Genomic DNA, 14,307 nt, shown 5'->3' with positions numbered 1-14,307 from the left:
TTGGTTCAGTCTTCATCGCCCACACTCTCCCGCTGTGAATCCCATAGATTTTAATACGATATTTTTCGGGAATGGGTTAAATGACCGTACACATACCCGAACCCTTGGCGGTCAGACCACCTGCTGCGGTGTGTTGCGACCCAAATGGGGCTGCCTGCATGCGTTAGTGCGACCGCCAGCCCCTAGTGCGACACTAACGCCAGTGGCGAACACTGTACGACCGCCCACCCTGCCGCAACTGGCCACTCATCAGCCACGACCGGCCAGGCCGTGGGGCCCCGTTCACTGCTGCCCCCAACCACCACCAATCGCACTCGTGGCCGCTGCAGTCCGCAGGGCTTCCCTCGCCCGCCCAACTTTTGCAAGCGGACGCAAAGGATTGCCTGCCCGCCCAATCATTTCCCTCGGCTAATCTTCGCCCTCGCGACTGGAGGCCCCAGCGCAGCCTGCCCGGCCATCCCCTGCCTGTGACGACACCGTCCTTACCGTCGTGACGCTCCTGGTTTTTGAGCTTTGTAGAGGTCAACATGAACGAGAGTCAACTGGTCAGTAAACTGGAGAGTCGGGTCCAAGATGATAGAGAACAGTAGGGAATTCTTGATTTGATAGGTTGTGCCATGAAAATACAATCTTTGGGCCTGGGAATGCAAAAAAGGGAGGTTGGTGCAAACCACTTTCCTAATCCGGATGTTTTGAGGTTATTCACATCGCACCTTCCGCGACGATGTCGGCCACTTGCAAAATAAACGAGATGGTAGAATTGACCGACAGAACACACTCTGGGGCCTTCACCAGACTTGTTTCTGCAGGTCGCGCTCGAAACAACCGCCCTGGATTGTCGCCATGAAGCAAAATGCATCATTGCAGAGTATAGCCATATGGACACTCACAGCTTTCACGGCCCTAGTCTCATCCTCGCCCAGCTCTGGCAAAAATACCTCCTCTTTGCCTGTCTACAAAAAGGATCCCCTGGATTGTGACTGCTTTACAGTATCGGGTCCAGATCCAGGATACTTCCAGCACTATAAACTATGGGATTTCCGCACCGTTCCTTTAGTACCGCACCTCAGCAGAGGCTTTTCTAGCCTCAATGGCACAATAAACACTGAAGGCGACGATAGCTTTGATGATGGCGGCGACAGAGACTTTTACTACTCAACAGATCACAATGGAGGCGACACACAACCTCAACCAGACTCTCTATACTTGTTCAAAACCGCCTTTCACAGAGACTGGGTCAGCCAGCAATGGCACCGCCCCAGCCATCCTAGAGCACCAGTAACAATGGTAAATTCCAGACGGAACGTATTCCTGACCAGAGCCCACGACCAGCACCATCCGAACGCAACATATCTTGTTCTTCGTACAACCCGGCACTCGAGGTTTACTTCGACCGCCGAGATCGAGACTCGGGTGCGCGACATCTGGCACTGCTCTCTACGCGTACGCCTTCGGCTTCTTCCCTCCAGCGTCTTCGTCCATCAGCCCCCGTCGATCTCGGAACTGCCCGTCCACCATCCAGCGTCGCAACATCCGGCTCGTCTACCCGTCAAAGCCCACAATACGACAGATGCTGTCAATCCTTTCCAACCTAACCGCCCGCCCTCTGGCGCATGCGCAGGCATCTTTACCTATAATCCGAACTGCGAATCGGACATCGAGATCTTAACCAGCGATCCGTCTAACCGGGTGCGGTACGCCAATCAGCCGGACTACGACCCGGCAACAGATCAGATGATTCCGGGAGCAAGCACGATAGCGGACATCCCCGTGGCGTGGACGACCTGGTCAACGCACCGGCTGGATTGGCACCCCGGCATGTCGCGCTGGTACGTGGACGGCATGCTCCAAGATTCCAAGTCGTACCAAGTACCGAACCTGCAGAGCCGGCTAGTGATCAATCTCTGGAGTGACGGGGGAGTGTGGACGGGCGATATCAAGCTTGGCGAGAGCATCTTTCTTGGCATTGAGTTTATTGAGCTCGCGTACAATCGCTCGTCGGACGGGAATAACCGAGGGAATGTCCCGCCGGAGCAGAGGCATGGGGGCCACCAGTTGCCGCTGGCTGGTTCATCGGTTGCGGATGAGCTAGACTCGTTTGATGATACGGAGATTGTGACGGGGGTTGCGAAGAGAAAAAAGTGTAGAAAGGGCAAAAAGGGTGACAAATGTCGGAAGAAGGAAAAGCAGAAGCACCGTCATAAGCACCATCATGAGGGAGATGCTGACCATGACAAGGAGCATCTCAAGGCACCGTGTCAACGGATCTGCAATATCGATGAGATCCACTTGGGCGAGATGGAGTGAGTTGTCTAGTTGACCTATCTTCTTCGGTCTCTCGTTCGTGCTGTGGGAGACATGTATCATTAAAAAGCACCGACCGCTGGTAATACTAATATTCTTTTTTCTGTATTCTTAATAGCCGTGCTTTCATGGAATAGAAAGGTTCTCGGGGCCTCATTCACGACACCAAAATGCAGCCAGGGGATCTTGATAGGCATCAGCTTGTATTAACTTATGGTAGTTTATTTGGGAGCCGATCGACTTAATGTACTCGGGCACTGCACAAGAAACACTAAACTGCGTAAGTCCTCTCATATAACCAACAATGGGGTATCATTCGAATTCATTCAAGGCACCAAGGCCAAGTCGCTCCCTGAGCTGACACAGGACCATCCGGATCCTGTCAATTTTCTATCGCCATGCCATATAAGCCGTGAAGTAGGAACCCGAAACCGTCAACGCCGTAGGAGAACAGTGCACACCGACTGTTTCCATAATGAGTAGATAGAGAGACAATGGAAAGGGAAAAGAGTAGGGTTCGAAGGAGAGCTTCCTGGAAGTGCCGTGTGGACGTGGAAGAAGTGGTGAAAGATGAAACGAAGCGGAACGTATCAGGCAGAGGGCAGCCATGTATAAGGGCTCAGGCCACTCATAGCAGGACATTCCCAGACTTGTCTACGGGATCAAACTCGCCATGGAGTCCGCCATTCATGATTTCTGCAATGATCTTCTTGCGAAGAGTACTTGTGTCGCGAGCACCGAACGCAGTAGGCTCAATGTTCAGCGCAACGGCCTTTGCGTTTGTAAGGAGGAACACACCACAGTCACTCCCGTTGTCTTGCTGAGAAGACACGGAGGGAAGAACTGACCATTCATCATCAACGTAGCTTGCGCCCAGTTCCCCTCGTAGCCATTCTTTGATAATACCCACTTGACGTTTCCCTCGAGAGCCCAATGAGTCAAAGTATTCAATAGTTCGGTCTGCTGGCCGTATGACCATCAAAGTCCAATGAGAGGACTCGTGCACGGGCACAAAGACCATGTCAACCCCCAGTAAGCTCTCGCCATTGATTTTTGCTCGTTTTGCCCACCGGCGCACGCCATCGTATCCCTTCTGTCGGAGGGTTGTATAGAAGAATGTGTTGAAAGCATGAAACCGAGGAGCCTCGGCCGGCTCGGCATTCCCCGCCGATTGACTTAAATATTGGATGATAATCCCCAGGTAGGAATTGATGATCTCGTCATTCAGCCATGCGAGTGGCTTGACGCAAGTTGCGATGTCTGTCGCCATCAAATCATCACCTGCTAAAGACTTTGCAACAGCTCTGTTGGTATGCAGGGCCTTCGAGATCTTCTGTATCCACTCAGAAGATAGTGGACGCACCGCTTGGCCCGTAAGCTGTATCCGCCCGGCCGAAGCTCCTCTTCAAGAGAGAGCTTCAGTTTCTTATGAGCGTCCCATTCTTTGGCGAAAAGGGATGACACACGGCCCGGCGGTATTGGTTTCGTTGGAGTGACGAGTTGGACGGCTGACACTGGGAGTCCAAATGGGTTTCTCTCGTATCTTTTGAACTGTTCGTCCCAGGGATCTTCGATGAGCATTGTTTGCGTGGAGGCTGCATTGTTGCTGGCAACACTTGGTTCGCGTCGCGATACCGGAGTAGCGAACCTGGTTGGTTTTAATGAGGACGGTAATGACCGTACAGGCCTTGGATGAAGGTGGGTACCCAAATCTGTGCGGAGCTGCGGAAATGTACTTAGGTCAACATCCATGGACTCAAGGTCCATACGACCAAATTCGGAGACTGGAAGGTCATTTTCGGCACGTTCGCTTTGCGCAGGCTGTGTTGATGGTACCGGTGATGGTGATCTCGAATGTGGAAATGCTCCGGGTATTTCCAGTAAGCCTGGAGAACGTTGTGAGCATTCTCCAATTCTTCCCGATCTTGGAATATCACGCCGCCTACCTCCAGCATGTTCGCGTTCATGTGGTGGGGGAGCTCTGAAAGGGCTGAATGCAGCGAGTGAGAACGGTTGATCGGAGACATCTGGATTTTGTGACGGGACATCTGGTGACTTGCGCCGTGACCATAATCTGGAGAAAAACTCCATTGCGATCGATCACTTCCGGTTTCACGCCAGGACGAAGGGAAGATCGGGGAGTGAAGGGGGGGATGGTATCTGGGTGTCGCAATCGCTGAGAGGAGGATGCCTGGGTACGCGACTGTATATGGACCAAAAGGGACGTCAAGATACTGCCCATTCTCGGGGCAGAGCGACGATAGTCGACCTCGGGAGTTGATAATTTCAGACAAACGCAACGCGATTCTCCCAGTTGCATCATTGGGGAAGGCTGGTACTGACTAATCATGTGCTAACCACATTAGGTATCGCGCAGATCCCATTGTTCGTGCCGAAGTATATGAAACTTCAACAAAAGATGTTTCAGACGATTCCTGGATCAGATAAAGACACATAATCATTCTATAAATTGTCACAAAGATCCATTTTTGAACATAATCGTAATAGTACCGGAACATCACGTCTTACCTGAGCATGATATATACAGCTACACGCGGGATGTTTCACCTAAAAGATAAGCGAAGAAAGAGGGACATTTGAGATACAACGTCATGACAATCATTTCCCTCTATAACAGATACAGACTTTGCTTCAAAGCACACTAGAGACAGATACTGTAAGGATACAGATTTGCAGTATGTACATGGGGAACCCCAACTTATGCCTCGGAATCAATCTGTTCCGCAATGCCAAAGCAGGGCCTGGGCAGGGTGGCCGATGGAGACAACAGACAAAGGGCTGATCCATTATGCAATTAATGGGGGACGCCGAGTCCGACCATATCAAATACATAGGGCGCCACGTTAATCACCACCCAAGGAATGCCTACAAGATGTCCGAATAAGCAAAGTGTTCGGAGACAAAGTTTTAAATGGAATGTACGTACCTGCATATACCACGAGCTTCGTGACAACCTCGACATCGTAACGAACACGAGGCTTCTCGATCTGGGAAAACACCTCCTTCTCGTCTGCGCGAGATCCATTATACGCAGGAGATGGTAAGGGAGATGACCGCGGGACGTTGCCATCGGTTTCCAGCAGTGTCGTGTTGGGGCTTCCCTTGCCCATCATGTCCTCGTACTCATCTAGTTTGGTTCCTTTCCTCGAGGTGACGCCGGCCCCATTGGCTTCTCCATTGGCTTCTCCTTCGGCGGGCGATTCGCGATAGCTGCTGGATTGACTCTCCCGGCGGCGCTTCTCACGATACGCCAAAGTCTCGTACGCGTCGGCCTCGGATTGTGGGCCAACTGAGATAGCCCGCCGGCGTGGGTGTCGGAAACTAGTGATGATTCCGGGAATTTCTGAGAAATTGGGAAGGACTTCGTTATCTTTCAGGTTTGTTGGTACCGTTGTGTATTGCCTAGTAAGCGGTGTCAACATTACAGAGCACTGGGCTTCGGCTTTGACCTATACTTACGAAGCTGTGGTGAAGAATCTCCGCGGCAGAAGAAGACCAAGTTTTTCCAAGCTGCGGAAGATAGGAGGAAGAATGCGCAGCAGAGTGGGCTTGGTGACTTCTCTCCATGCGAAGACACACAGCACGCCGAGAACCAGGCGGAGCACAGTCTTGATAAGTCCAAGGCTTCCGTAGTGATATGGAATAGTTCCCGGCAGGGGATCGGCCCAGGCAAGGGCTGACTGGGTAAAGTACCATGATCCAACATCAACACCGAGAGTCACGCCCGCGAATGCAACGCTGTCGTCAAAGCATGGACAGTCGTCTGCGGGTTCGGGATGAATGCGGACAAGGACTAGAATGACAACAGGGACCCAAATGACTCCTTTCCATGAGGTGTATAAAAGGTAGTCATCGAAAGCGGGGCCTAAGAGGTACTGAGCGAGGCCAATCAAGGCGCCCAGTATACAGCCAATTACCACATCCAGCATCCCATGCATTCCACAATATAGCCGGCCCAGCACAATTGACGTGACGTAAAGATATGTGATTCCCTGTAGGATAACGTTGGTTTGCGGGGTGACAGTGGAGTCAGGCGTATTGAGCAGAGCGATCGCATAAACCGCGACAGAGACGGCGTTTGTCGAATGGGTTGACGGAAACCCATATTCAAGAGCGGCAGACCCTGACATAGTGATACGCTGTAGCGGGGCGAGAGGGGCCGAGGTAGACACAACAAGTCTTTGATAAACCCGCTGAAGAACACGCCGGATGCAAGGATGTGCACTAATCTGTTGGCACATCGGTCATCAGTTCGCTCGTTCTCCTAGTATATTGGGCTTCCACTGCAGAGAAAGACGTACCCTCGGCCCAAACTAGTATGACCGCACCAGAAAAGGAACGGCAAGAAAACCATAAAGAAGGTATGCGTGCCGAGGTTGGCCGTAAAGGCGAAGTATGAGTCCAAGGCCGGTGTCCGGACCTTCTCCTGGGCCCATGCTAGGTAGGGTGTCTCATATCGGATCAACGGTAATAGTTTTTGTCGAGGGTAATAGCGCCAGCTGGGAAGACGATTCGAATCTAGCCATACCGCGGCGAGATTAGCAAATTGACCTCGCCGAGGTTCGAGGGTGAGCAGAGGATAGGGCGAAGCCGCATACAATGATTCAGATCTCTCAGCCCCGCGTCGGGCTTGTCTTTCCCGTCCTGTCCCATTGTGTGATGTTATCGATCTGGATGCGCAAGACCAGGTCCCCCATACATAGATCGGGGGCTGGCGCTTTGGGTTCGAGCTTTGAAGACTCAAGCGGACATAAGGAGCGTATGAAAGTTGGGTTACGCGAGTTCAGGAATATAGGAGCTGAGGGTACGCCACTGGAAGGGGGAGGAAAGTTGTGAGAATCAAAATTCCGCCGAAAATCACTCGTCGCCGCAGCACATGCTCAACGGCCCCTGATGCGTCGCCGCGCGGCACTGTGTGGGCTTAGTCACGCCCCTCAGCAGTTTCGGCTTATACTCTTGACTGCTCGCAATCTTCACAGCCCCGGTTATTTAAGGTTGATCGCTTGGTAGTTTAGATAATTACTTGTTTCCCTTGTCTAAATGCATTTTCTTGCCTGAATAAACACTGCTGGAGGTCTTGAGGGCTCCTGGTACCCGCTGGGACGCGCTCGGATGTGGCGAGGATCGCTGAGAAAAAGCATCCACAGATCGACTTCTTTTAAGTTCTCGCGGCATCTCACGGGTGGTTGCGATGCTATACTTGTACTATATTTGAAGGAACTTTATATCAAGCCTCGTTCTATCCTAGTATCTTCTCACTTGGAAATACGACCAATATTGTTGTCAGAGTTTCCACACTGGAAATATCTTAGAGAGTCCAATCACTACCACGGGTACTATTATTAGCGGAAGTTGGGCCTGAAAAGCATCGCTACAAGTTGATTACTCTCTTCCAAGTATCAGAAGGCTGGCAATTCAGACTGAACTCAAATAACCATCAATACGGTTCCCGTATCCGTCTAGCGGCAACCTTGAAATCTTAGTAGCTTGTTTTCTCAACTTAGAAACGATAAGAGCAACGCCCCAAGAAGGATTGATTCGGAACAAAAAAGGGAAAAGGAAAAAGAAATCTTTGTCAGAAGACGAACGAGGCTAGCGCTGGCGGATATGTCATTCGTATTCGTGTGGCTGTGATACCGGAAGTATTCATCTGCCACAGAGAGGCTTCCAACTCAAGTCTCTACATGGGAGGCCTTAAGAGGCCTTAAGGACCAGAGACAAGCATTCTAGACCAGAAGCTTAGAGGTTCGGCTATAATCGCAGAATACTTAAGGGCTTCCCAACCTTAAAGAGGTGCGCATCCTTGGCTGCTTATCATCGCCTTGAAGAACTTCGGCCTCAACGATGCTCTCGATTGCCAAACTAATCTATCCTCTCCCAGCGCCCCCCAGTGCAGCGACAGCGAGACCTGAAGGTTATTTGTCTCGGACTGCCGAGAAGCGGAACCGAATCTCTTCACAACGCACTACAGATAATCGGATTCAATGGAGTTGCGCATGGCTTTGACTGGTGGCTCCTCAACCCGCATACAAGTATGCTTTATTGCGAACTCATGATCCTCAAATTGCAGAATCGCCTGCCACCGCCAGAAATCTTACGCAGAGACTATTTCGATCGCATATTGGCCGATAAAGAAGCTACTACTGACATCCCAGCGGCATGGTTCGCGCCAGAACTTGTGCAAGCTTACCCAGAAGCCTTGGTAATTCTGAACCGGCGCCGGGATCTAGGGGCTTGGAAAGTCAGCTTCCGAGCGTCAGTGCTGCCCATGATGCAGAGCTGGAAGTATTGGCTGGGGAGCTGGTTCAACGCCGAACTCTTCTGGGGTGTTTGGTTGACTGACATGGGGCATGACAAATTCCTGTTCCGCGGTGATTTTGAACGCAACGCTGAGCAGGCCTATATGGACCACTATGAGGGACTGGAAAGAATGCTACAAGAGGAGGGCCGCGAGTATCTGGACTGGGCAGTCGAGGACGGCTGGTGAGTTTCCCGCCCGTGCTGAGAGCTTCCAGGCTAAGATTGAAAGGGCGCCACTTTGTCGATTCCTGGGTCGTGGAGAACCCGATGCGCCATTTCCCCAGGGCAACATTGCGGCCGAATTCGGGCCCCGATTGATGACCGTGGATAAAGCACGATTCAGCAGGGCAACTGGGAACTTCCTAGTCTGCTTGTCTATTCCTGTAGCTGCTGGCGCATTTTGGTTATTGTATTGACAGGGAGAAGGGACCGTAAGCCCTCAATTGTCTTTGCCCTGGCCCTCACGTCTACGAGCGCTCGGATGAAGGACGGGGGTGACATTGTACCATGGGTACAGAAGTGGTCGAAGACCAAATGCAGAGGTGGTCTAGAATAACAGGTACATTGGGAAAGGGGCCAGAGTTAATCTCCCTTGAGTCAACGGCGAACATCTTGTGGGACATGACTGGCACTGTATCGAGGTACAAGCTAGCGTGTCGCAGCATGTATGAAAGTGCTATGCCCTGAAGGGCGAGAGAAAAGCTCCGAAAAGCAATAGATATTGCAAATTCCCAGATTATCGGCATCATTGGCAAGATCATTCTCATATAGTAACAAATTAATAAACGGAAAAGCACTAATCGCCAGTGATATGAGCATACAGCGATCTGGACCCGAGGCAAGTTACCACGAGCCGGTTCTGGCAGAGCTGAGCAGTGGGGAAGAGGGGCTAAGGGGCTTCGAGCGGGACTCTACAGCCCCCAAAAAAGCAACAGTGATCGGAGCGATCACATCAAACCTGACAAGATGACAGCCAGCCAAGGTCGGGGGGGGTGGCTTTCGTCATGAGGCGGGCCCGTTGCTATGGCAGCGCACATGTAAACACGGGCCTCGCCCCGTCCAAGACCCTCGAATCTTTATCGCAGGCGATCCCTAGATCTAGGAGATTCGTCTTCTTCTGCTCTTCTCTTCTCATACTCTTTCCAACTTGCTCAGCTTTGGGAATTCTCTTCGCCTTTGCGCTATTGCTGTTTCATTCAAGACAGCTTCCATCCCGATCTACAGGCAGATAACGAGCCATCCTTCCCGCCTTGCAAGGGATTTTCCATTCCACACTACCATGAGCCATATGTATGACGAGCAGTACTATGCGGCCTCGCGACGTCGCTCTGTCGCCACGCCTCCCCCATCCACATCTCCATACCACAGTCGAACCCGCAGCCATAGTGTCCGCGTAAGCAACGGCACCGTCAGCACCAACACCAGCTTTTCCAGCGGGCAAATGTCGGACGCAACCAATATCACTCAGCCACCTTCATATTCAAAAAAGTTTGTCGTGGTGGGAGATGGTGGATGCGGCAAGACTTGCTTGTTGATCAGCTATTCCCAAGGCTACTTCCCGAGGTAAGAACCAATATCAACTTCGAACCGACTCCCCACATTCGACCCCAAAGCTAACTCCCACCATAGAAATACGTTCCGACCGTCTTTGAGAACTATATCACTCAGACGGTTCATCGTTCATCTGGGAAGACCGTCGAGCTAGCCCTCTGGGATACCGCGGGGCAAGAAGAATACGACCGTTTGCGCCCGTTGTCCTACCCAGAAACAGACCTTCTGTTTGTCTGCTTCGCAATTGACTGCCCCGCATCCTTGGAAAATGTTATGGACAAGGTAAGCAATATGATCCATGAGGACTTTCAACCCTGGAAGCCATCCTCTGTCCTTGTACTGACAACCCTGCCAGTGGTATCCGGAAGTCCTGCACTTCTGCCCGACAACCCCGATTATCCTGGTCGGTCTGAAATCAGACCTGCGCAGCAAACGCACATGCATTGAGCTTCTCAAGACCCAAGGTCTCACGCCTATTACCCGGAGCAAGGCAACGCCGTCGCTCAACGGATGGGCGCAACCTATGTGGAATGCAGCAGCAAGGAGATGCGCGGCGTAGACGATGTCTTCGCCAAGGCAGTCGACATGGCCGTGTCAATCGAAGAGCAAGGTTGGAAAACACAGCAGCCCGGTAAGAGTAGCAGCAGTGCCAAGCAACCCAGCAGCAGCCGCCCCGGTAAGAAGATCAAAAAGCGATCCTGCAAGATCCTGTAAAATGGGGTTTCTTTTTCCTGCGGTACGACCTCTTTCGCCCCCCTCTCTGTTCGCTTCTTGACCGATGTTTTCCTTCTTCGCTTCTCTACTGGCCCGATCATAGCCTGGTTGCTTCCTCGGCTTGCTTGCCTACTCTGTTTATCATGTCACGGCAAGCTGGACAAAGCTAGACATGAACTGCAGTATTTTCTTCTTGGCGTTTGAGACGCTGCGCGCTCTCGCACCTTGCTACTTGTCGATGGAGGCTTTTTCTTCTTTTATTTTTTTTCCGTTCCCCCGTTTTCTCTTCGCTGTTGATTGATCGTCGTTCTTGACTATTTTTGACTCGCCTCCATTGTGTCTTTATCTCATGACCATTGTTCCCCCCTTTCTTTTACTCTATCTTTGGTTCTCATGATCCGGGCCATTGCTTCTTTTCCTTTTCCCTCTGGCATGCATGGGACTGGTGTTCTCAATGATGTTATCTGATATGTTACGTTGGCGAAAGCGACCCTATGTGTTACTGAAACAAATACATCCAAAATCTTCATGTTCAGCTTGAACTCGTAGAAACCATAGATATCCTATACGAAGTATTGTCGCAGGAAGTCTTGCAATTGGTCGCTATCTCGCAAAAAGGGCCGGTCAATGTCTGTAGACCAGCTCAATGGTGGAAGGGCGCCCTGGTAGATACGACAGGCAATATCAATATCAATCCGTGGATCGAATTATTCGCCTGCCCCGATACAGCCAGCGTTCTGCCTCGAATTTCGAAGATAAGATCCCCAGATCCAATCTCCTATTGACTGGGGGCCACTGCCCCAACCAATCTGGATTTGTCCTGACATATGCCCTGATTGAGGGCATATGATGCCTGTCCAAAAAGATCGTAGGGCTAGACCGAGCCGAGCAAAAGTCCGTATCCCCATAATCCAGAAAAGCCTTCTTGGCGACGCCCGTTCCCCGTTGATGCCCAGAGTTCACATCGTTATCATTATTGACTCGCCGTAGACTCGCCCTCTTCATATGCGTCTGTCTGGCCCTGGCCCTCGCCACTGACCTTTCGCTTCGCACCACCAGCTTCTTCGTTCTGGTCGTCCGGTCGCCCCATGAAATTTTCGAATTGCGACCAGAGCGCTTCGACGGACCCGAATTCATTGCCCACCTGCTCCGGTCAGTCCAGGCATCAACCACCCCGCGCGATCCAAAAAAAAAAAAGGAAAAAGAAAAAGAAAAGAAAAGAAAGAAAACGGAGCAATGCATACCGTAATGATACTCTCCAAGTTCCGATTCAACCGATTTATGTTCTGGAGCACCTGCTCCATCCCTGCAATCTGTAATTAGCCCATTACTCCTCCCAACATAAGTTATCCCAACTTTACCACGGCAATGTCGCGGACTAGTTCCTCCCGCTGCTGCTCAAACACTGTAGGGGTCGCGGCACGGCCATTTCCACCCGGCGTCCACGCCATATCGGGCTCGTAGAGGGGTTGCAGACGCGACGCAGATCAAGGGGCCCGAACCGATTTCAGCGCTTCACGCGGTGCCGTGGGTCGTTCCACGCGACGTTGGCCGGGATGCGCGGGAGAGACAGTGAGTGGTTCGAGGTTACGGTTTCGGGCGTGGTTTTGCTTGTCTTTGCAGTGGCAGCAGCGTTGTGGGACGGTGGTCAGGGACGGAGCGCGTGCGGGGAGGCTGTGGTTGGTGGGGGTTTATTTTGGATCGCGATAGGATGTGATCGGCGATCGGGCTGCGTTTAGGCCAATCTGGGATTCATGAGGGGGGTTTGCTTTGCTTGTTTCGTGTAGTCTTCGCGCGCTGTGTGTGGGATTTTTGATTGGTTTTGGTTCTGGCACATGTGATGCATGGGTTGATAGGACCATGGTTTGGGGGATCATCCTGAAACGCGGGTTGGACTTTTGGGGTGCCTGGGGGAAGATCTATTTTTGAGACACGCTGACATGTGGTTACTTTCTCCAATTTCTGGTCTTGACCATGTGATCCGAGGATCGAGCTCTTTTGACGCGAGGCCTACGAGACCACGCTCCAAAGCAGGAGCTCGTCGAAGATCTTGCCAAGCTCTCATTGCGGACGGAACTCGACGAGGGAAAGAAGCAGAATTTCGTATGAAGCCGCAAATTCACCTTTCAAGCAGCGCAAGTTCTACAGTAATCTTAAAAATACGGTCTGAACCCTCCAGCTGCCGTGAAGCAACAAGCCTTGACAGATTCCACAGATCGGAAATGAACTGCATCAAATCTCAAGGGAGTCCAATTTCCGACAATTCACACCAAGATTTCACAACTTTCATTCTCCCTCGGTATCTTCTAATTGCCCGTCCAGATCCGCATGTCCACGCCCGCCAGAGTCAGCGCAAGACAAATAGGCCCGTCTAGCCCAGGACTGTGTGCCCTCCGGCCCACTCCAGGGCCAGCCCGGCAAAAAGCCGTCGCGCTAATGACAGACAAGACATCGGCTCTTTACTGAGTAGGACACTGTCCCACCACGCCGGTAAGCCCCTACCAGAACTGCTGGCGCCTAGGGTCCACCGGTACCTGAGAATGACGTGCAGTTCCACGGACCACGATATTTCAGATCCATCCCGGTGTTCGGCCAATTTTAGATCCAGGTGCAGAGGGTTAGTTCCTTTTTTTGCTTGCATGTCTAGTGGCTGGGGTAGCGATTTGGTTCTGGCGGTTGCTTGTAGAAGGTTAGTACGGCGGGGAAGGGGGGGGAGGGGGTCCTGTAGAGTTTTTTTTCATGGTTGGGAAATTGCGGTAAACGCTACATCGGCCCGCGAATCAATATCTTTCTTTTGTCTACTCGTAATAGAGAATTATGGACAAAAGGGGAAATTAACACGGGGTCTGCTCCACTTTGTTCTATACTTTTCTTTCTCTTCCTCAAAGTTCCGCTTCTGGAACAGGAAGCCTCGGAGAACACAAAGGGGTGGGGAAAGATTGGGAATGGGAAAAAAAAGGATAAAAAAAATATAGAAAGATAAAAATAAAAAAAATATTAGAGAAATGAAGATCCAAGAAATGAAGTCAAAGGGGTCCTGGAATCAATCCAGAATTCAAGTCATTAACAGGTCTACCGATGAGACAAGTATAGAAAGAAAAAGTAGACATCATCACATCGTCACGGAGTCAACAGGGGAAAGGTCTCTGGCGGGAATCCGATTTGGCTTGGTAATCCAACCAGAATCAGACCCAGTCGAAGGCCAAATGACTCCCCCTCTTCCGGCTCAACCGTGTTTCTAGGATTGCCCGAATCCAACAGTAACTGCCATGCAAGTTACATGGCCCAACATCATATCCTTCTTTTTTTTGAGATCTCTTCATATAGTAAAGGATACTGACAAGCCAATTGGAAGTATGGTCCGCATTCATGAATCTCCGTTATCGTTTCGGTCGTTAGTTCCGGAGCATGGGCCCG

General features: G+C 51.3%; 7 protein-coding genes across 7 annotated transcripts; 4 read left to right on the top strand and 3 right to left on the bottom strand.

Moving 5' to 3' along the window:
- Positions 1–80: 80 nt before the first annotated feature.
- N7468_001417 (uncharacterized protein) lies at positions 81–494 on the top strand (the record flags this gene model as incomplete). Its single annotated transcript, XM_058470714.1, has 2 exons — positions 81–128; positions 204–494. 2 exons carry the CDS (start codon positions 81–83, stop codon positions 492–494), a joined length of 339 nt encoding a protein of 112 aa, XP_058333855.1.
- A 349-nt stretch (positions 495–843) lies between these two features.
- Positions 844–2,307, top strand: N7468_001416 (glycoside hydrolase family 16 protein; the record flags this gene model as incomplete). The annotated part of the gene is made up of 1 exon (XM_058470713.1): positions 844–2,307. The coding sequence occupies one exon, from the start codon at positions 844–846 to the stop codon at positions 2,305–2,307; it is 1,464 nt and encodes a 487-aa protein (XP_058333854.1).
- A 625-nt stretch (positions 2,308–2,932) lies between these two features.
- Positions 2,933–4,395, bottom strand: N7468_001415 (SUMO protease ULP1; the record flags this gene model as incomplete). The annotated part of the gene is made up of 3 exons (XM_058470712.1): positions 2,933–3,608; positions 3,668–4,190; positions 4,251–4,395. 3 exons carry the CDS (start codon positions 4,393–4,395, stop codon positions 2,933–2,935), a joined length of 1,344 nt encoding a protein of 447 aa, XP_058333853.1.
- A 724-nt stretch (positions 4,396–5,119) lies between these two features.
- N7468_001414 (Dihydrosphingosine 1-phosphate phosphatase) lies at positions 5,120–6,978 on the bottom strand (the record flags this gene model as incomplete). The annotated part of the gene is made up of 5 exons (XM_058470711.1): positions 5,120–5,190; positions 5,252–5,727; positions 5,785–6,549; positions 6,627–6,762; positions 6,924–6,978. The coding sequence occupies 5 exons, from the start codon at positions 6,976–6,978 to the stop codon at positions 5,120–5,122; spliced, it is 1,503 nt and encodes a 500-aa protein (XP_058333852.1).
- A 1,381-nt stretch (positions 6,979–8,359) lies between these two features.
- Positions 8,360–8,812, top strand: N7468_001413 (sulfotransferase family protein; the record flags this gene model as incomplete). The annotated part of the gene is made up of 1 exon (XM_058470710.1): positions 8,360–8,812. One exon carries the CDS (start codon positions 8,360–8,362, stop codon positions 8,810–8,812), a length of 453 nt encoding a protein of 150 aa, XP_058333851.1.
- Positions 8,813–9,913: 1,101 nt separating this feature from the next.
- N7468_001412 (uncharacterized protein) lies at positions 9,914–10,890 on the top strand (the record flags this gene model as incomplete). The annotated part of the gene is made up of 3 exons (XM_058470709.1): positions 9,914–10,123; positions 10,255–10,579; positions 10,634–10,890. The coding sequence occupies 3 exons, from the start codon at positions 9,914–9,916 to the stop codon at positions 10,888–10,890; spliced, it is 792 nt and encodes a 263-aa protein (XP_058333850.1).
- A 973-nt stretch (positions 10,891–11,863) lies between these two features.
- On the bottom strand, positions 11,864–12,341 carry N7468_001411 (DASH complex subunit DAD1; the record flags this gene model as incomplete). The annotated part of the gene is made up of 3 exons (XM_058470708.1): positions 11,864–12,034; positions 12,135–12,203; positions 12,252–12,341. 3 exons carry the CDS (start codon positions 12,339–12,341, stop codon positions 11,864–11,866), a joined length of 330 nt encoding a protein of 109 aa, XP_058333849.1.
- Between the last annotated feature and the right edge of the window lie 1,966 nt (positions 12,342–14,307).

The sequence above is a fragment of the Penicillium chermesinum genome (genome assembly GCF_028974085.1).
Source record: "Penicillium chermesinum strain IBT 19713 chromosome Unknown utg000002l:1.0-5270490.0:1.0-5274688.0, whole genome shotgun sequence".
Lineage (NCBI taxonomy): Eukaryota > Fungi > Ascomycota > Eurotiomycetes > Eurotiales > Aspergillaceae > Penicillium > Penicillium chermesinum.
Note: the sequence above shows the minus strand (reverse complement) of the source record. Positions and strands in the feature narration are given on the sequence as shown.